Here is a 21,642-nt window from a genome sequence, read left to right as displayed (position 1 = left end):
AAATGTACCTTATATACCTTCAAATCCATGGCAATGAATGCAACTAAAGGGCGTCCCTCAGAAACGCAGTTGTTCGTTGTGCGATTATTAAAACGCTGTTGTTTCTATGGCCCATCTCAGTAACCCTAACGTTGTTCTCTGCGTAACATGTTCTGCAGGACCAGAAGCCTCCTGTGATCTCGCTCCAGAAGCTAATCGTAAGAGAAGTAGCAAATGAAGAAAGGGGCATGTTCCTGATTAGTGCCTCTTCTGCGGGGCCGGAGATGTATGAAATCCACACGAACTCCAAGGACGAACGCAACACCTGGATGAGACATATTCAGGAAGCCGTGCAAAGGTAAGGTTTGTTTCCAAATATTGGCAGTGCAGCCAGGAGGAGCGCCAGCATCTAGAATCCCACATGACCTTCTTTCATGTACCATGCCGACATCAACCGAAAGGCTTGGCTTTCACCCTACTATTATTTTTTGACGTTTTTAAACACATTTCTGATCTTCATGACGTACAGTTTATGTGTCAGAAGTGTTCTTTGTAACTGTGTAATAGGATGGCACCTACAGATGTATCAGTGTTTTATGGCACAAACGTAGTTGAGAGCATCAGAGGTGAAGTGCCCTAGAACTATTCTGGGACGGGGTGGTTGCTACATAAGTAGCCGGAGGAGCCGATAGGGCCTTTGTTGATGATTTTTGAAGAGATTATTCTTGTATTTCTCTCTCAATCGCCAGAGTAGTGGTGCAAACCAGGTGCTTGAAAGGATGCCTTTTAGATCATTCAGACATGGATCATGAAAATTTTTAGGTCGAGCATAGCATCGCGCGAGCGCTGCTTTTCCGACGTGTTGGTATGTATCTGGGATTTAAACAACGCCACCTCACGCCCATCACTGTCGCTTGTTGGTGGGCTTGCCCTTCAAAAATCCTTTGATGACATTGGTAAATGGTTTACCTTTGTCCCTCTTTGGGGAGCTCTTGTTACCGCCTTGGCCATCGCCCCTGTTACATGGCTAATTACACTTTTGAGGATAAGTTTGACTGCGAGCGAACTTCTTTTTTCTTTTGTGTCTCTCCTTTGCGCTGATGCTCATAGCGGCCGTGATGCTGTGAATCGACTTGCTTATGTCAACTAATGTTTTACTTTTAATTTTCAATTTATGTGGTAAGTAAAGTCCGGTTAGGAGTTTACAACACTAATAGCTCTAACTCGAGCAAATGAGAGACCCATTGCATTGCAAATGCTTGTTTTTTTTTCTGTGTTTTTTAGTTTGAAGCGTAACAATGTCTTAGATGTTTGTTTTATGCAGTCGACATGACGTGGTTAGCTTTTGTCCAGTTTTGCTGGTACCTTGATTCTTTCCTCTTGGTGCAGAGGGTTTATAAGATGGTATGCAATTGACGGGGAGCCAGTTCTGGTCATTCGGGGTCTTTTTTTACAGTTTTTTGATGAGTTGGACTGTGGTATATATGGCACCCCTCATATGGATAGTATGGAAATGGATGCTGGTGACCAGGGCATTTCCCCACATGGGTGAGAGGGGATGAGGGCCTGGGTAGACATTCTGAAGTGTGTTTAAGAGAGGTAGAGCCTTACCTTATTTATCATTGAAAGCTGGTACCATACTATCTGGTTTCTCTCGAGCATTAATGTGCTGAATGAGAGGTCAGTCTCAAGGGTGAAACCGAGTGATTCGGAGGCTGATGGCAAGCTTAGGTGTCAATTCAACTATTTGTATGTTCAATAGTCAGTTCTGGGTCCTGAACTGTTGCTTATTTTAGAGAAGATGAATTAAGATTCTGACACCCAGTAATTAATAAGTGTGCGTCTTGAGATATTTACAATTGGTAGAAAAGGAGACTTTCAGATAGTGGGGAATTTTATATTTATATCACATTACTGAAAATGAGTTCTAGGAGAGGTTCAGTGAACACCTTGCAAGGTTTGGGCTTTCTTTTCTTCTCTTTTGACACCAGTATTAAAGTGTTGGTTTTCAATTTGTTTCCTTTTGTGCGAAAGCTTCCCAGAGGAGGAAGAAGAGAACACGTGTGAATCCGACGAGGACAAACGAGTGACGGAGGCAAGAACGGCTCAAATACAAAAATTCCAAGGTACATCTCTGTAAATGATATGATCTTTTATCCACGGTGTGATGTTAAGGAAATGAGCCAAATAAAGAAGGGTTCCATTTCATGGGAATGTGCACAATGTGCACTCTAAATATTTACAACTATATGGATATAAATAGAAATTCCTATTTGTGAAAAGGGACAAATCACAGATTCAGAGGGCGGACGGATTTGACGGGACTCTACTCATTATTTCATGGCCAGGGTCTGCACATTCACTGGGCTTGTCCACACCGTATGGCGAACAGGAGGAACTCTGCCGGATGAAGGAACCTCTCTTTTTAAAAAATGTACAATATTTAGGGATAAATATATAAAATCGAGCTGCACTCGAGCTTGGCCAGAGCCCTGTTTCCATAACTTGCAGGCACACAGGAGTCAAGCATGATACTAGCATGTCTGACATTGCACGTGTGCCATCCTGTGAACAAGGGAGGTCACGACATTGTGGCACACTTACCTCCAAAAGCACCCCCCCCATTGTACCGATGATTAAGCACATTTACTGTGTATCTCCATTCCAGAGTACTTCTTGCAAACATATTCAGAAGGGCATTTAAAAATTGTTTTAAAGATTCCTCCTGAAATATTTGATCTCACAATGGCTCTGTTGAACCTTTTTTGTTTGTTGGTGGCATTTCTGGCTGCTCTAAGTTTGCTGCAATAGAACCATTCTCTTTGTAATAATTATTTCTGCCAAGAAACATTCTCATGCTGTCATTGGTGGTCATCTCATGTGTTGTGCAAAATATTCGATAACCTAATGCAATACTGCACAACCTGAGCATTACTCCCTATGCCTGGGCAGAGGGTACATGTCCTGTCGAAAAAATAGAAAACGTCGGCTGTCCGACTTAGCTGAAAGAATCAAACTCTACATCTGTCAAACCTTGATAAAACAGAGCAAGCTTAGGCTGTCAGACCCAGCAAAAAGAATGGCCAACTTCAGCCATCAGATATAGTTGAAATAATTAAATACTTCAGCTGTCAGACTTAACTGAATGAATAAAAAAAGTTTAGCTTTCAGGTGTAGCTAAGGAATATAAACCTTCAGCTGTCGGAGGTAACCAAAAGAAGAAAACGCTTCACACCTAACTACAAAAAAAGATAATCTTGGCTGTCAGGCGGAGCTGAAAGAATAAAACGCCCCAGCCATCGGATCTAGCTAAAAGAATAAAAAAGCTCAGCTGCTAAATCCATATAAAAGAATGAAAAGCTCCAGTTGTCACACTTTGCTGAAAAAGCAAAGAGTGTCAGCTATCAGAATCAGCTGAAGGAACAAGAACCTTCAGATATCAGATCTAGGTGGAAAACTACAAAACAACACACGGAATTCATAGTAAAAAATGATGAGAAAGCCGTGCTATGTTTACTTGGGTTGTTCTTATAGTATATCTTTCATTTGCATAAACATGTATGTTAATTTGTAAGAGATTAATGCATGCAAATATCTTAAAGCATTTGTAAATAATCTCAATGAAATTAATTTTTATTTATCTTTGTGCATTACAAATTGCTTCTGAAATTATTCAAGCCAACAAATAAGATTTTATTATTATGGCACATGATACGCCACTTTATTGTACAGAATCGCTTAGTAACCAGGATCAGCAAATCTGTGGTATTTTGGAGGAGAAGCTTCATATATACACGGAACTTGCGGGAATGAGTGCAGGCGAAGATGTCCACCTGGAGCCACACCTTCTTGTGAAGCCTGACCCTTGTGAGATCCCACATGCTACATCACTGCTCACAGCAGCTTTGAGAGAAGGTATGCTAATTATACTTGCATAAAGTGTAACTATAGCTGTGGAATATCTATAGGGTACATGCATCTAAAACTCCATGCTTTACTGGTAAAGTTCGAATGAGTTTTAGGCACACAAAATTATGTAGCTAGTCCAAACAAATCAAATCTCGTGTACTTTATCTACAAACAACTGTTCGTAGAAATTGGTGCGTAGCAGGTGCAGTGGTATGCAATTTCTTCTTGGTTTTCCACTTATGACCACTCCATCTCCAAAGAGTTTCCTAGTTGTGTCTTCCATACAGAAGGATCCCTTCTCAGTGGTGAATATCTATGTTCTAAATTCAGACAATAATTCTTGTGGATTCTAATGGCCCAACAAATTCATCATTTTGAATCTGTTACCTTGACAGGTGTGATTGCTCTAGCTAGCAAACAAATGGAAGCTTCATTATCAGCCAAAATAACTCATGCCCCTCTTTGCCCTGGAGGTTGCATCTGACATCCTGCCTGTTGCAGCTTTGGCCTTTCATAATATAGGCTGCCTGAGGAGACCCTGTATCTTCTAGGGTGCAGAACACATTTGACTAGGAGCCAGTACAAGCGTAAACGGCTTGGAATGTGTTGGTGGGGGTTGAATAAATAGATGAATGTTACTGCACACTTTCTTAATTTTGCATTATCTATATTTATTCACTTGTTTTGTTCCTGCATTCATATTGATTTTCACAGGTCCCATTTGTCTAGGAATGGAAAATATGAACTCAGAGAATGAGTGTTTTTTACTCCAAAGAACAAGAAATACTTTGATGGCCTTCCCTGCATGAATGTTTATGCGACACCTCTTTGTTTAGGGCTTGACCTATGGTATTTCTGTGTTGAATCATAAAACAGTTGAACTAATGGCCTTCAGTGTCATTCAGATGGTAAAGTGGAAAACTGCCATTTTAATTTCGTAGGGACAAATTGATTCTTCCGACCCACTCTTCCTTTGCTACAAAGGTTAGCAGAATTTCATGCGACATAAGAAATGTTCGGTCCTGTGAACTTTCGAAACCCTGCTTTGATTCATATATGACCTTTCATAGTCTGCATGTCAGCAGGACGCTACTGCTTGCAAGAAAGCTTCTTGAAGTGCTGTCTCTTATATTCCAAGACTGGAGGGTATTTCTCATTTATTGGTAATCATTCACATGTAGGAAGGGCAAATGCAACTGCAGTGGATCTTCTGACAAATGTAATGCATTGCACACTCAAATATTGACTGGCGTCAGAAGATTGTCATAAATAGGCACTGCTCAGTAAAATATTGATTAAGAATGGGCAGTCCTTCCATAGGCGGAAGGGGGGGATTTGTTGTGTAGGTGATCATAGGAGACTGGCAATATGTAATTGGCTAATATATTGTGTAGTTCATTCCCATTTCTTTTACTCACCTAAACAAGGACATATTTTAATAGTCGAGTTTAAAGTATGCACAGGCTCCAAATACCTTTTACCATCCATATTGGCAATGATATTTAAGATCAATAGTGTGCGGTACAGATATAATTTCTGTAAATGGTTAAGGTCCTCTTTACAGTTAAATTGAAAATATCTGAAGATTCCTTCTTTTAAAAAAAAAATCAAATTCAGTAAAAGATTGGTAAAAAAATCAATATCCTACAGGGTGGAAGGGAGACTCCTGCCTCTTTCAGACCTCAAGATATGACTCATTTACTGATCGCCAACTGCACTGGAATTTTTTCCACTGCTGATCTGCAGCTATAACCGCTGGTCACTCAAGACCGTGAGTTATTTCCTTTGACTTGCCGTTGTATGATACTGGTGCTACCAGACTGCAGAGGGTTAAGTGCCAGATATACTTATAGTTCACCATATCCTGCCATAAAAAGCCCAGGCTCAATTGCCCATAGGGTAAACTACATTAGTTGGCCCTCGGTTAGACCTGTCAAGCTTTGGATGGCCTTCCCGCAATTTGTTTGCCTTAGTCCTCCATTTTTACTGATCTCATTTCTGTTGGCCTTAGGACTTCATGCCCCTTTATCACTGCTGACCAGTGCTTTCTCTTTGAAACATGATGAAATTGACTTACACCCAATTGACACATTTAATTTACTTCTAGGTTCCTAGTAAAGTGGTACCACATGTACCTCAGGCTTATACATTAAATGCTACTAGTGGAACTGCAGCACTGATTGTGACACCCACTTAAGTAACCCTGTAATTCATGTCTCAGGACTTCCATTGCAGCATGTGTGTGCAGATTTAAACTGCCATTTCGACCTAGCAAAATAAACTTTTTGCCAGGCCTAAACCTTACTTTTTAATGCATACAAGTCACTCCTAACGTAGGCCCCTAAGCAGCTCATATGGCAGGGTGCAGTGTATTGAGCAAGTTGGACATGTACTTTTAACTTTACATGTCTTGGTAGTGAAAACACTCTTAAATTTGTTTTTCACCACAGCAAGACCTATCTCTCCCATAGGACAACTTTGGGTTAACTTATCACATTTATTAAGTGATAAGTGTTAATTGGGAGCAAGTAGAAAGGTCGTGTTTGGTTTCTAAAGAATTGTCATTTAAAATCCTCTTTAATGGTAAAGTCAGATTGTAAGTTACAGTTCTGAAAATGCTACTTTTAGAAAGTTGTCATTTTCTTGCTCCAACCTTTGTGTGCCTGCAGTCTGTGTCTTGAGTCACATGACTAGGTGTAGTTGGGAGTTGCTCTTTGTGTCTTGCTGCCAGGAGCATAGGTGTTGGCAGGATGGACCATCCCTGACTTTATGAGGGCGAGGCTATCACCTACCACACTTGCTCATCACAGATGCTCCACCCGATCACTCTCACAAAGGGCTTTGTGACCCCAGACAAGCTGGGGCCGGAGCCACGAGGGAGGAAATTCCAAACACCTCTAGAGGTGGAAACCTCCACAACCTTCTCCTACTTCATAGTGGTTACTAGGTATAAATATTGGACCCTCAGACCCAACTCTTCAGTACTCTGCTGGACCTGTGAAAGACTCAGAAATCCGCTATGCTGTTCTACAAGAATGATTGTTGTACTGCTGCCTTGCTGCCCGAGTGAAAGGACTGGACCTGCATCTTGATCCCAGGACCAGCAGAGTGACTCCAAGGGTTAGTTGCCTGGCCTCCTGATCAGAGCCTCTGGGACAGAAAAAGCTCCAGCCACACTGAACCCAGCACCTGGACTTTACTTGCTGTGTTTATTGTCCTCCAAGTGGTGCCACCCCAGTCATGGACCCTTGGTAGCGGACCTGAAAAAGTTCTGCTAGCCCAGTTGTTGTCCTGGAAGCATAACTGCATCTCTTCATAGCCACATCAGAACCGTTGCAGTGCGATGCATTCCTGATGCAAGACTTCGCATCGCGGCCTAAAACCTCCTCAGAATCGCTGCTGTGTGATGCATCCTTGACGCAGGCCTTCACATTGCAAGCTCCTCGTTGAGGGCATCCTGAATGACAATGCAGCACTTTGCTTCATAGACCTGCAGCTTCTCCGGAACTGCCGGTGTGTGACCTATCTTCGATGCAGGACTTTACATCACAAGCACCTCTTTTACGGCATCTGCAACAGAGACACAGGACTGTGCATTTCAGCCCCGCAGTTTCTTGAAACCGCAGGTGCTTGATGCATCCTCAATACAGGATCTTGCAACTCTCTACAAACCAGGATTTACAGTACTTTTGTTCAGCTGGCCTAATTTGGTCCCTGTATCCACCCCTGCTCCATTGCGGTCAAGCTGAACTTGTGACTTTGTCCCGATCCACAGTGGCCAGATAACCACAGTTGGCTCTTTGTGCTTTTAAGTACTATTTTCACTTAAATATTTAAAATTGTCTATTTCCAGTTCACTGCTCCAGTTCTACTTATTGGACGTTTGTAGTTTTGGTGTCAATTAATGTAATTAATTTATTCAATTTTACTCTATTTTTCCGACATGGTGTGGGTTTTTTCTTGTACTATCTTTTCTCTTTATTACTGTTTGAGTTTGAAGTGCTGCATAAATACTTTACACATTGCCTCTATGTTAAGCATGACTGCTTTGTGCTAAGCTACCAGAGGATTAAGCACAGGTTATTTTGAGGTCTGCTTGTGACTTCTCCCTGACCGAAGTTGTGGCAGCAGCTTGAGCAGGGTTTCACCCCCCTCAACCAGTATCCCAATTTCCAACACTCTCTATGTAAACAAATCATGTGATCAAGATAAAAGAAGATCAATCCTTTTTACCTCTGTTCCCTGTTTGTGTAACAAAAACAAGTGTAGCTGACAGTCTAATGTAATGTTACACTCCTGCATCTTGTTGTGCAACCGCAACTAATTTCAGCAAAATTCTTCAGACTTCTGGCAGCTAAGGGCTTTACTGATTGTTAAAGGCCCTGAAGCTCGGTTCGGGTCTACGGCAAGAAAGAGGGACTTTAACAACAAGTATAACCTGAGGTGGAATGACTATTACAATATTCCACCCACTGAAGGTAGAATGTTCTAAATTATACAGAGCAACTGAAAAATAAACATTAGGATGTTGGAGCTGAAGGCCTATACCAGCCATTAATAGCCATGACCAACTCCATTGTTTTCAATGGTGCTCTCTACATACCAATGTTCTAATAATGCAGTAATACCTTATTTATTCTTTTTTAATGTGTTTTTAATGAACAATATGTTTTTCTGTAGCTGATAATCTCCATGTGGCTGTAACGTCACAACTTGACAGCACCATCAGTTCACTGGAGGAAAGTTCTGAAACATCTGCTTCACCAAACCGACTTACGTCTTATGATAGTGCAGATGAAATACTGGCATCATCTTCAGAATGTAAGTAAAATGTGGTATAACATATAGAGACATCACATTAGAGTAGAAGGAAGAGCAGTCATGCAGTGGGTGCCCTCACAGCAGTTTGTTCTGCACTTATTAAAGTCAGATTCTGCATTAATTTATGTAGCACTTAGTACTGCTGTGATTCCTATTTTTGAATAACTTTTCAAGTTGCTCCTAATACTCTGAAGTAGTACTACTGCATTTTGGGTGCCTGGCCCTGCGAAATGCTTTAGTATTTGATAATGGTAGTTTTGAGAGCTGCCTTATATATTATTGAGTGCCTTAAAAAACAACATGGTCTGCATTGGATAAAGAAATATGGCGTGAAGAAAACCTATATACTTTGAACAACAGAGGTGCTGGCTGGAACTGGAAATACATTGTTTCAATTAGAAATTGTACTTGTCTGAAAGAATCGTGAGCAACCTTAGCTCGCTAGAATGTAGTATCAGGGATTGACACTGATTTATATCTTTCAATTGTTGATAATCATTATATCTAATAACTGAAACTAACACAAGTCGCATAGACAAACCTGTTTGTGGTATGTGCTGTACAAATGTTAGCTGATGCCATTTCCGGCAACTGAAAACTGAAAGTTTATTTCGGTAGAAGAGAATTAAACTTTATTGAAAAATGATGTCTTCTATTTCCTAGCAGAACTGATCGATGTTCAATCTTGAAGTACATTCACTACCAAAACTACCAAGACACAGGGTCTCATTTGAAAGAAAATACATATATGTACCCTTTACAGATGTATGGCTACGATTTACTTCCAGTTGTATATTTTGGGTATTTGGAGACCCATACACTTTGCCATTTACATAAATGTTTTATTTCAAGGAGTACTTATGAACCACTAGGCTTGTTCCAGTAGACTTTGGTACTATGCTGGAAATGTGGAAAAGCAAAATTATTCTCTGTGTAGCAACTTACTGCCCTATCCCCACTGGAATACGGATGTGTTCCGGTTCCATTCCATTATGTAAATGTACCTGGGTCCTATGTACTATGGTGTTTTACATTTGAAAAGCCTGCGATTTAAAGACATACACACTTCACAACCTCGAAATGCCTTTTCAAAATATATCAGTCATCTTAAGTGTTGGAAAATTCATTCTAGTGAAAAGGCTTTTGTGATCCATTACGAATTACAAATAGGAGGGAGTGTAAAAGAACCATCTCAGTTTTACTTGGAATTCGTTAACAAATGTGTGAGCGGTTTGTGATGATAATTGCAAACTGCACATCCATGGCATGTGAATGGGAATAGTACATCAGGTTCTAATTCATACTCTTCACAGGAATAGCTAGCTGTACAATGCGTGACAGGATATGCAATATTTCTGTAAATATCGACAAACTTGCTAGATGTTGGGTGTTTGTGGAGATTTATTTGGGCAGAAAATTACCCAGTAGGTAGTGATGGAGCATTTACCTGTTATGCTCTAAAGGAGTTCGACAAACCTTTGGATTTTGTTGAGGATTGAACTAGAAATAGGGAAGACCACTCATCATCAAGATTTAAACAGTGTAACCAAATTGGCCACACACTGACAACCCAAGTCGGAAATCAAGTTAAAGGGTTTAATTTCAAGTTAACACTCAGTTTAATGTAAGAAATTCTCAAAAACATACTGTAAAGATACAAAATAGCAATGGGGTATCCAAATCTCCCAATGTATTGGAAACAATCCAACAATAAACATGCAAGGAATTCCGTCATGGCTGTAAAGAACTTCAGAGTAAAATCTGATGCTCTGAAAACAGATGTTGGTGCAATCTATTGCACATTAGTGCACTATATAATCATTTAACTAAATAAGCTGTGATCAGTCAGGAATCTCCTAAAGAAACCTAAATAATGCATTTGTCCCAAAACTAAAGGCCACAAGGGCAAAGAGTAAATAGCTAAAATAAGACAAAAATAATTTGGAAAAATTGAAAATAGCCAAAGAAAGAAACAATTGAGAATGAAGGGAAGGTATCAGCATATCAGAACCTCGGTCAAGAGTCTTCTCAGGGAATCAAGTGTCAGCCTAAGCTACACTTGGCAAACACGGGGAAAAGGAAAGTAGAGGTCTGTACCTCTCAAAGTCCAAGGGAATCTAGCCTACAATCAGTTAGCTAAAGTCCTATTTAAAGTCACAATTTTAATTGAATAATGCCTCCTCTGGTCAACCCACACAGTTCTGTCATCTTCTTCCCACCTCACGGTGAGACTTACAACAAGTTCATACTTTCCCAATATTATCGTAGGAAGGTAAACGTACTTGGTCTCCTATACAGCTTTGCAGCATAGTTGAATAGAGGCAGTCACATTTTCTTTTAATCTCTCAGTGTACCTTTTCCAATGCTACATTTTCAGGCTCTCTATGAATAAGACAATAGCATATCTATTTCTAAACTAACATTTCTCCGCACAAAATACCTAAAAATTATGGCACACTAACAGAAAATCGAAAACTGTTTCTCTTGTTCAGGGAAAATATGATTTAGGCCTAGTACAGCTAAATTAGAGAAAATCAAAATGCATGTTTAATTCATATTATAATAAACTGCATGCTAACGTTTTCAACATAAAATGTTAGTTGTACTTTGTCAGAATTCATGTCACAACAAAATGCAAACTAATCAATTGATAATACATGTAAACGAAGACGATGGAGAACTACATTTATACAACATTAATCAATAATTTTAGCATACATGATATGAAGTCTATTATCATTTCAGGGTAAGCCATACCTATTTATTGTAAAGTTTGCTATGCAACGTTAATGTTTACATTTCAATTGTTAAGGTCATACCACATAGTTTTCGTCATCTATGGACTATGGTGAATGCACTCTGTTATATGTATCAAGTTCAACACTTAACAATAAATTAGTTTGATTAGCAGGTCTAGAGTATGGTTACATTTAAATCAACATTGCGACATCTGGGATGATAGCAATCTATGCTGTTTCAGTGGTTTGCTCCTTTGGACAATACTCAAGTCAGGAAGATTGTCAGCAGGTATTAAATCTAGTCTGTGGAAGAACTTTCTGCTGATCCTGAATGTGTTTGTCATAATTAGGAAATTTCAGACCACATATTATGTCTAGCACATGTAAGTTGAATTTACTTCCACAAAAAACTTGCTGTCTCTGCCAAAAATTACTTTGGCCCTACAATGTGTTTCATTGATCTTCCAATTCATTCTGCCTTTAACTGAACTATAATTCCCCTCATGGCCTCTTTCTGTTAATCTAAAGGCTTTGCTCTTCAATTTAGCCACACCCCTTTATCCCTAACTCTCCTTCTGATGTTAACTCATGCTCTTTTCTCAGAATATGAACTACAGCAATGCATGGCTGAAGTGAGTGAACACGAATACTAGTAATGAATGTGAGCAGAAGCATGTGGGGATTCTGAACATTCTCTTATAGTGTTCTATTATATTTTCTATGCCAATGCAAATCATGTCCACTGTTTGGCACAAGCTATTTGTTTTGTCATTTTATTGTTATTTAGTCATAAAGTTATAATCATATTCCAGTATTAGAAAATAAACTACCCATTTATATCATGCTTCTGTTTAGTCCCATCTTTGACAAATTTGTTGACTGTTCCAACTAAACTTTGGGATACCAGTTAAAACTCCACTTTACTACTTTGTGTAAGTACACCTTCAGTATTAAACAATGCCTTTACACATAGTAAGAGGGGAGTGAAATGATAGCATAAGGGGTGAGGTGAGGGAGGGGAAGGAAGAGAAGTGAGAGAGAGCTTCCTGACCAACCCTGTGCCCCACCCTCAGTGAGCTGTTGTAACAAACTTTTCCCTGCTATTACTGCCTTAAAAGAAGGACTTTATGGTTTGTTTTTCCCTCATGTTCTCTGACTGGCAACCACCAGATCAAAATAATGCCCTGCAGGAGCAATGCTTGGATGCCAGTGTGTGGCAATTAAATGTTTGTCCAGTAGTAGAGCTTGTATAGAGCTTAAGCTGGACTTCTTTTTCTGCGTTTAAGTAGTTAGCCCAAGGAGACAAACCCGGAGTAGCCCTGTCTTGCCAGTTATTTGTGCCAGAGTGCTTGTCACAGGTTTCTAGTATTCAGCCAAACTTTGGCATACCCGTACATGTGGTAAAACCTGCATCTAGTTTCTGATATCTAGAATAGGAATACACAACTACTTGAAACATTTTACCCAGTGTCTGGGAAGTTAGATATTCCTATGAATGTTGTTATACTACTGAAGTCAAAAGCAGAAATTCCATGATACTTTCAATGTGTATTCCAAAGTTGCCTCCCATTCTTTGTTTGGTCAGCTCACATCTCATGACTACTGCCCTTTTATCCCTCCGTACCCTAAGATCCAGAGAGGCTGGATATTCTACTACTATGTTTTAAAATAATTTAAATCTATTGCATAGAGGTCTCAATCTGCCATTATTCCCACCATTTGCTAGAGTGTCATTGCACTCATTTGTTTGTTTGACTGCACAAAGTGAGTTCAGGGGTGTAAGCTTCAGTCATATCTGTTCTCTTGAGGCACCAGCCTCATTTATAATATTCTTTTCTCCTGACCTTGGTGCCTTCTATATGTCTATTCTCCCAAGAACTGCACTGCTTACTCTCTCCCTCTGGTCTCTCGCTCTCTGATTCTATTGGAGTTTTTGCCCCTCTGTTTTGGAGCTGGAGGTCAGATATCAATCAATCAATCATTCAGTTTTTGTAAAGCGTGACTACTCACCCATGAGGGTCTCAAGGATCTGGGGGGGACTGAGGCGGAGGGGCTGGGGGAAAAGGTAGAGCCTCATCTGAAGAGCCATGTCTTGAGGTTCTTCCTGAAGATGGTGAGCGATGGGCTTTGTCTGAGGTGTAGGGGCAGGTTGTTCGAGCTCTTTGCTGCGATGTAGGTGAAGGATCGTCCTCCAGCGGTGGTTTTTCAAATGCGAGGGATAGTGGCCAGAGCCAGTTGAGCGCAGCGATCTGGCAGGGGTGTGGAATGAGATGCAGTGGTTCAGGAAGGCTGGTCCGACGTTGTGTATGGCTTTGTACGTGTGGGTGAGTATCTTAAAGGTGATTTGTTTTTCTATCGGGAACCAGTGGAGGGTCCTGAAGTGCTGGGAGATACGTTCTTGGCATGGGAGGTTAAGGACATGTCTGGCGGCAGCGTTCTGGATGAGTTGCAGCTTTTTGATCTTTCTTGTCGTGGTGCCGGCGTAGAGAGCGTTGGCATAGTCAAGCTTGCTTGTGACTTGGTCATGGGTGACTGTCCTGCAGCAGTCTAGTGGGATCCATTTGAATATTTGCCGGAGTTTGCAGAGGGTGTGCCAGAAGGAGGAGTTGACTGAGTTTACCTGTTGGGTCATAGATAGGGAGGAGTCGAGGATGATCAGGTATACTCAGTCGGTGAAGGCGGGGTGCTGAGAGATGTGGGCCACCAGGCGTCGTCTCATGCTGAGGTGGCGTTTCTGAAAATAATGAGCTCTGTCTTGTCAGAGTTGAGCTTGAGGCAGCTTTTTCTCATCCAGGCGGCAACGGCTTCCATTCCTGAGTGGAAATTCCTTTTGGCCATGTCTGGGTCTTCAGTGAAGAAAATGATGAGTTGTGTGTCATCGGCATATGACACGATGTTCATTCCGTAGCTTTTGACGATGGCTTCGAGTGGGGTCATGTATATGTTGAAAAGAGTTGGACTCAGAGAGGATCCTTGGGAAACTCCGCAGCTGACTCACTTGGATTTAGATGTGTAGGGAGGGAGCCTGACCTTCTGAGTCCTTCCAGAGAGTAAAGAGTGGATCCATTTGAGGGCTGTTCTGCTGATTCATACGTTGTAGAGTCTGATGCTTAGTGTGCTGTTGGAGACCATGTCGAAGGCTGCTGCGAGGCCGAGGAGTATGAGTGCTGCAGTGTGGTCGTGGTCGAGAAGTGATCAGATGTCATCGGTGGCTGCAAGAAGAGCTGCCTCCGTGCTGTGGTTGCTGCGGAACCTGGACTGGAAACTGTCCAGAGAGTTGTTGACCTCCATGAAATTTCGTAGTTTTGTGTTGATGGCTTTCTCCAGTAGTTTAGCAGGTAGGGTAGCAACAAGATGGGCCGGAAGTTTTTTAGTTCTGATGGGTCGGCTGACGGTTTCTTCAGGAGGAGGTGTACTTCGGCGTGTTTCCAGACCTTGGGGAAGGTGCCAGTGTTGATGGAGCGGTTAATCGTGTTCCGGAGCTCGGGACGATAGATGTGATGGCTCGCACGTAGATGTGGTGCGGGAAAGGGTCTGTGGGGGCCACGGAGTGGGTGCTGTTCATGATGCTACCTGTTTTTTCTGTGGTCAGCGTGGACCAGCTGTGGATGGTCATGATGGGTTCTAGGGGGGTGGGTCAGTCATAGGTTCTGGTTCTGGGTTGGTGTCCCGGGAGGAAGCTGTCGTAGATGTCTTGGATCTTGCGGTGCAAGAAGGTGGCAAGTTTGTCACAGAGGTCTGGCGACGGGGGCATGCTGGTGGTTTCGGAGGGGGGATCTGTTAACTTGTTGATGACTGAGAAAAGTTCCTTTGAGTTGTGTGGAGGAGTTGATGCGTTCCCGGAGTGCGTTCTTTCTTGTGTTCTTTATGTGTCTGCGGTGGATGGCGGTTGCGGCTCTGAAGGAGGCGAGGTCTTCGCTGGTTTGGCTATCCTCCATTTTTTTTCTAGGTGCTTGCGGGTGCGTTTGGATTCTTGGAGTTCAGTGGTGAACCAGCTGGCTTTCTTTGGTATGCGCTTAGCTGATGTCAGACTGATGGGGTTTAGAGTGTTGGCGCACTCAGTGATCCATGTGTTGAGATTGCGCGCTGTGGTGTTGGCGTCATCGGAGGGAGGTGGGAGGGATTTGGCAAGAGTTGTGGTGAGTTGCTCGTTGGTTATTTCATACCATTTCCTGTGGGGGTTCTGGGGGCACAGATGTGGCTACTGGGTGCAGTGATGGTGAAGTGTAGGCAGTGGTGGTCGGTCCAGTCTGGGGTGGAGATGGTCTCGATGTCCGGTTGCTTGAGGTGAAGATGGGGCCCAGTGTGTGGCCTGCGATGTATGTGGGCACGGTGATCAGCTGTCTGAGGCCGAGGGTGGCGAGGTTGTCAAGTAGAACGGTGGTGTTTAGATCGTTGCGGTCCTCCAGGTGGAAATTCAGGTCACCGAGGAGGAGGTAGTTGTCGGATGCCAGTGCCTGGGGCGTGGCGATGTCTACAATGTCGTCGAAGAATGCTGGGTGGGGGCCAGGTGTTCTGTAGACCAGGGTACCACGGATGGAGGAGTTGTGATTGGTGTGGACCAGGAAGTGAAGGTGTTCCACAATGGCGCACTGTTCTTCTGAGTTGGGCTTGATACGTAGTGAGGATGTAGTGAGGACTTGTGTATGATGGCGAGTCCTCCACCCAGGTGGGAGGGCCGGTCCCTCCATAGGATGCTGTATCCATCCAAGATGGCGATGGCCATGTCCGGTCCCGAGTTGGGGTTTGGTCTAGGTCTCGGTAAGGAAGGTGCTGTCTGGTCAGGTGGTGTCGATCAAATCCCAGAGTTCAGTGGCATGCTTGTGGAGAGAGTGGATGTTCGGGAGGAGGCAGTTGATGGGGTTGTAGTGTGGTTGGTGTTTCCGGGTGTGGGGAGTACCTTCTGCTTGTTGTGGCTGGCACTGAAGTTGCAGTTCCTGTACGAAAAAGGTCTGTGGGTGTCCTTGGGGGATGTAGTGCAGCAGTCGCTGAGACGTCCGGTGGTAAGGCGGTGGAGGGTCACGACGTCGAAATGGATGCTGGGCAGGGGATGACTTGATGGAGATCCTGGGTTCCTGGCACTAGGCGCGGTCTGAGCGTGGACGGGCGCAGACGGGCTTGTCTTTGGTGCGCCCTCGGAAGGGGAGGGAGACCGGTCAGCTGGGAAGCAGGAGGGTGGGAAAGGCGCTTCACAGGGGGTGAAGGAAGGTAAGGCCACAGGGGCAGGAGCTACGCAGAGGGAAAGGGTCAAGGAAAGGACAGAAAAAGAGAAAAGGGTTGGAAGAAGCCAAAAGTAAAAACAAGTGAAAGAAAAGACAGAAGTATAGAAGCAGGAGTAAAGGAGAGGTAGAGAGAGATACTTACTTGTCGATGGCCAATAGACCACCAGGGATGAGGAGCAGGCAGGAGCATGCGGGTGGAGGAGGGCCTCGAGCTGAGAGTCAGGCAGGCTCTCAGTTCATTCCCAGGCAAGGCAGAGGCAGCAGCCAGAGGAGCTGGGGAGGGCAGCAGACGCTGACTAGGTCAGTGTACTTGCCCACTTGAATGCCCACTGAAGTTGAGCTGCTAAGTAGTAAAGTTCAACATCTGGTATTTCTAGCTGCCCTCATCCATGGGCATCATGAGTGTCTGCATAGTGACTCTGCAATCCCTCACATTCAAGATAAAGGGCCCGATATAGATCTTGGTGGAGGTAAATACTCCATCACAAACCTGACAGATATCCCATCCGTCATATTACGATCCCATTATATCCAGGGGCAAGGGCAAACTGGTATGATGACGAATGCTGCAGAATGAAGGGAGTAGTTTCATCTGATCTGCCCTAGTAGAGTGACTTAGAAGCCCTACAGATGTGTTGACATTCTGAAAACCTAGAGGGGAATGCAAACACCTTCTGAGAACCAAAAAGTTGTTGCATTAATCGGCACTCCGGGAGGAATTGAGGGAGGCCACTTATAGGAAAAATACCAGACTATTCTGGGAATTGTTATCTCGGGTGGAGAAGGGCTCAATAAGTACTATAGGATACCATATTGGGCCTTCTGTACGGACCACTCATTTTAGTGCAATTTTTAAGCTTAGCTTTCCTGTTCTGGGGAAAGTTCCAGAGAACAATCTTACTGAGGTTTGTGCAATTAATATTTTAATACGAGGGAGAAAGAGCTATTCTTCAAATTAAAAAGAGTAAGGCCCCAGGCAGGATATGTTCCATATTGACATATACCAGGAGGAACTGCATCTGTGGGCCAAGATTCTCACCAAAATGTTTAATGTAGCCCTTCCAGAGAGTGCTGTGCCCTCTTCATGTTATTCATCCATTATTCAAAACCTATTAAAAGGCTTAGAGGGATATTGCTGCAAGAAGTCACTGACCATTAACGGAAATAAAATGAAGTGTATGGTCATGAGGCCCTCCCTTAACTTCAAGCAGAAGCCATTGGCCGAAGGTGTACCCCCGGACATTGTTAGGCAGTTTGATTATCTGGAAATTCAATTCTCAGAGAACCTATCCTGTGGGTGTCATATACAGAAGGCAACTGAAACAATTGGCAGGTGCTGTCCTGAAGTTTAGGCAAAAAGCTGGGGCTAGAGGCATCAGTGTCATCTTGTAAATATATAAGCAGAGGGCAGTAGCAGCTGCTCTGTATGGGACAGAGCTGTGGGGGTACATAAATATACGAACACTCCAAGTAGCTGAAAATAACTTCTTAAGAGCTTTGCTTGGGTTCAGACCTGACACACCTCTAGTGGCACTGTATACAGAGCTACATTTTAGCCCAATATCGGAAACTTCAGCCCTCAGAATAACCCTTTATTCAGTTAGACTACTAAGAAACCCTCAGGCTGCAGTTTACCTAGATATCCTTAAAAAAGTCATTTCTAGTGACTCTAGTTGTGGCCATACATTGTTCTCTCATATACAGAAAATCCAAGGTGAGCTGCAGATGGTGTCCCTGTGGGAAGATCCAGGTAGAGTCAGGCAGGGTACTGCAGCTTTGGTTAAAGGGCGGTATTATGAATATATGCAGCAATAAAAACGCCAGGAGTTGAAGCCAGGTTCCATTGCAAGCAATAATATTTGTAACTTCCATGGCTCTCCTGGCTCAGCCTACCTGGATATGTTGTAAATCGAACACTGTACATAAAACTTTGGCTAGGTATGGGATTACTATATACGAACCCAAAGGCTTGACGCTAGTTGCGAACAATGTGATTGCAGTTTTGGGGGGGTAGATAATTTAGTACATTTTATCTTGTTTTGCAACAAATTTGGTTCTGCAGGATGGTGATGCCCCCCCCCCCCCCCTCTTCATATTTTTTAGGGTCAGACATGGCGTTGTGTATTAAATATGACAATGTCTATGTGGTCAATTATGTAGAATCTTTTTTATGGGCAACATGGACATGCCTGAGAGAGATGTCCTCAGCGATAGCTACCAGTTCATCCACATGGCTGCTATGGGTTTGTCCTCTTCTCAGGCCACAATATGCTACTAATTACTATTCCATTTTAAACCCCCTAACATCGCTGTGCACTTGCATTTTTTCATATTCAATGTGTGGCAGAGAAATTATATGAGGACAGAATATAGTTTTTATCTCTCCATGTAACCAAGTCATTAATGAGGTATTTGTTTCTCCTCATTAGCGTATGATTGGATCTCATGTTTCCATTCGCTTATTGCATTTGCACTTTGACATAATTTATGAATTTGCTAATGTTATTCAGGTTTGGAATGTAGTCTTTTACTTACTATTTTTTTTGTTTTAGCAATTGAGTGTATTGGTTGTTTATGTTTACTTGTTTTAGGGCGTACCTTGAGTAATGATTTTAATCAGTTTCTCTTAAAATATTGTATGGCTGTCAGCTGAAACAATGAATAAATAAACTACATATTATATCCTCTGGGGATCATAATAGGGCAGATGGGATATCCGTCACGTTTGTGACAGAGTATTTCCTCCACCAAAATGTAAATCAGGCCCAAAATCTGTTAAGCTTTAGTTAAGTTTTCTAAATAATGTGCTCGGCAAGGAAAAAGGGGTTGTTGCAAAATATTTTTGGAGTCAGGGTGGTGCCACCAATATTCATTAGTGCAATTCTTCCTGTTACCAATGACAAGTTTCCACATGCTATAAAGCCCTTTAGGGCTGCCGCAGCTGGTCTCACATTTCCTAAACTTAGGTCCATTTCTTCCCTCTACACTCTCAGAAATACTGAAAAGTATAACATTTCCATGATATTTTGGCGTGTGGTAGTCCCTTCTGTATGAGTCGCTAGTGAGTCTTATTGGGACTATGCATGATTTTCTTGTGTTTACATTCAGCAAAACCATCCTGTAGCATAGCTGTAATTTAAAGCAAATTTTACTGCCACGTTCAAAGGAAAGTAAGATAGCACCACAGCATGCTGGTTGGTGATCGACTTCTAATGCTGAATGAGTCTTGTTGGACTAGTTGGAAGAGTCCGCTCATCACAGAAATGTACTGCACATCATATCCTGTATCACATTTCATGTCCATCCCATGCCCACTTATAGGGCTAGGCATGCAGGATACAGTGTTGTGCAAATTAGCCTTGCTCAGGAATACTCATGAGTCTGAACACTAGGTAATGTGCATATCATTTCTTGAAACAAAAGGTCTATACACATTGCCTTCTTGGAACAAATCACATATCTTATGAACCTTAACGCAACATATTAAGCAAAGTGTGACAACTTATTTTAGTACCTCGTCATTTGCAGAGGTGTTCTGGTTACAGGGATAGCACTTATCTCCCAATGATAGTGGGTTGAGTAACATTGATAACTTTCACATCTGCCTTCAGTACTTTTATAATCCAGTTTCCATGTTTCTCAGCGCCAAAGACATTCAGTCCAGTGAACCACTATGGAAATTACCCGTGTATGCTGTCCCCCTTGTCCACTCAGCAGATCTGGTTTTATGTGTCATGCAGAATTATTCATTGTGATTGTCCTTCCACAATGCGGATTTCCGGCAGTGGGTCACTGGTTTGCAGGGAATGTACCCATTTAAGCATAGAGGATAATTCAAGCATTGAGACTAGTTGACATATTGCTCAAAGTTTCCCACCAACTGTTGTTGCTTCTCTCACAGTTTGGCTTATCTTAACATGTTTGCAGCCACTGATTAACTATTTCGGCTTACTGGCCATTCATGAGTCCACATTTCGACAGACTTACATGATACGATATTAAACTGCGATATGAAGTATACTGTCTTTTAAATTAGGCCCTGAGTCACTGAGGTGCTATTAGGCTGGATTCACTTTTTGAATAAATTAGTGGAATAATTTGGCCAAGCAAAATCCACAGTAGCAACTGAACTGAGTGGCTGATACCATAGGAAGCCACAGATTCTCAGATGGAAAATAGAAGACAAACTAAAAATCCAGTGCAGAGTTATTTATTCATTTGAGCAAGATTTTTTGTTAAATGTTGCTCAGCACTCCGTTATGTCATGAAATAGGGCCGTAAATCTTCTCTTTACTTAAACTTACTTAAAATTGAATCTCTTTTCAGAAGCACCCTAAGGTCACTATTCCAATTTTAGAACCACTAAGTATACCCTTACGGGCTGGAATAATAATAATGGGCTGTATGTCAGAAAACTATTGTCAGAAGTTGTTACAAGTATCATGTGACATAAACATTGGGCCTTAAATATTGTTTTCAAAAGTATCATCCCATTGGATTAGGATTTTTCTCCAATAACTCCAATGGCACACTTTTTCTAAATGATAATTAGGACAATATGTTAATGGCAGGCAATATGTGTGCACTGGCATTCTGGTATTGTGCCCTAGGTTGGCTATCTTAGTTAGTAGACTACTAATACTTTAATTCCGAGAAGACCCATGTGCTTTAGTGTGATACCCATCATTAGAATGTGGATGATTAGTCAAAAAAGTGTTTCTTTAAGACTGAAGAAGTTAATTGAACTTCTTGCTAAAAGGGGTGAAGTCGCCGAGCTTGCAGAGTGCAGATTATGTTTTTGTAGGTAAATGGCACAATGCTCTTGATTCTAATCATGGAAATTTAGTTTTTCATTAGTTCTGTTTAACAATAACTGCATAACAATCATTGCCATTAGTGCTATGAAATCTAAGTATTTCCTAGTTCTCCTAGTTCTCAAAAATAAGGAATGCTAGTGTACAAAATTATTTTTT

The 21,642-nt window shown here is 42.2% G+C and overlaps 1 protein-coding gene across 6 annotated transcripts in view; it reads left to right on the top strand.

Moving 5' to 3' along the window:
* Positions 1-21,642, top strand: part of ARHGEF28 (Rho guanine nucleotide exchange factor 28) — an 892,610-nt gene that overhangs the window by 830,507 nt on the left and 40,461 nt on the right. For all 6 annotated transcript variants that reach the window (XM_069223983.1, XM_069223974.1, XM_069223958.1 and 3 more), the window contains 4 exons: positions 159-337; positions 2,014-2,105; positions 3,712-3,894; positions 8,569-8,709. In XM_069223983.1, coding sequence (XP_069080084.1) covers positions 159-337; positions 2,014-2,105; positions 3,712-3,894; positions 8,569-8,709 — 595 coding nt within the window. The remainder of the gene's footprint in view (positions 1-158; positions 338-2,013; positions 2,106-3,711; positions 3,895-8,568; positions 8,710-21,642) is intronic.

The sequence above is a fragment of the Pleurodeles waltl genome, chromosome 1_1, assembly GCF_031143425.1.
Source record: "Pleurodeles waltl isolate 20211129_DDA chromosome 1_1, aPleWal1.hap1.20221129, whole genome shotgun sequence".
Classification (NCBI taxonomy): Eukaryota; Metazoa; Chordata; class Amphibia; order Caudata; family Salamandridae; genus Pleurodeles; species Pleurodeles waltl.
Note: the sequence above shows the minus strand (reverse complement) of the source record. Positions and strands in the feature narration are given on the sequence as shown.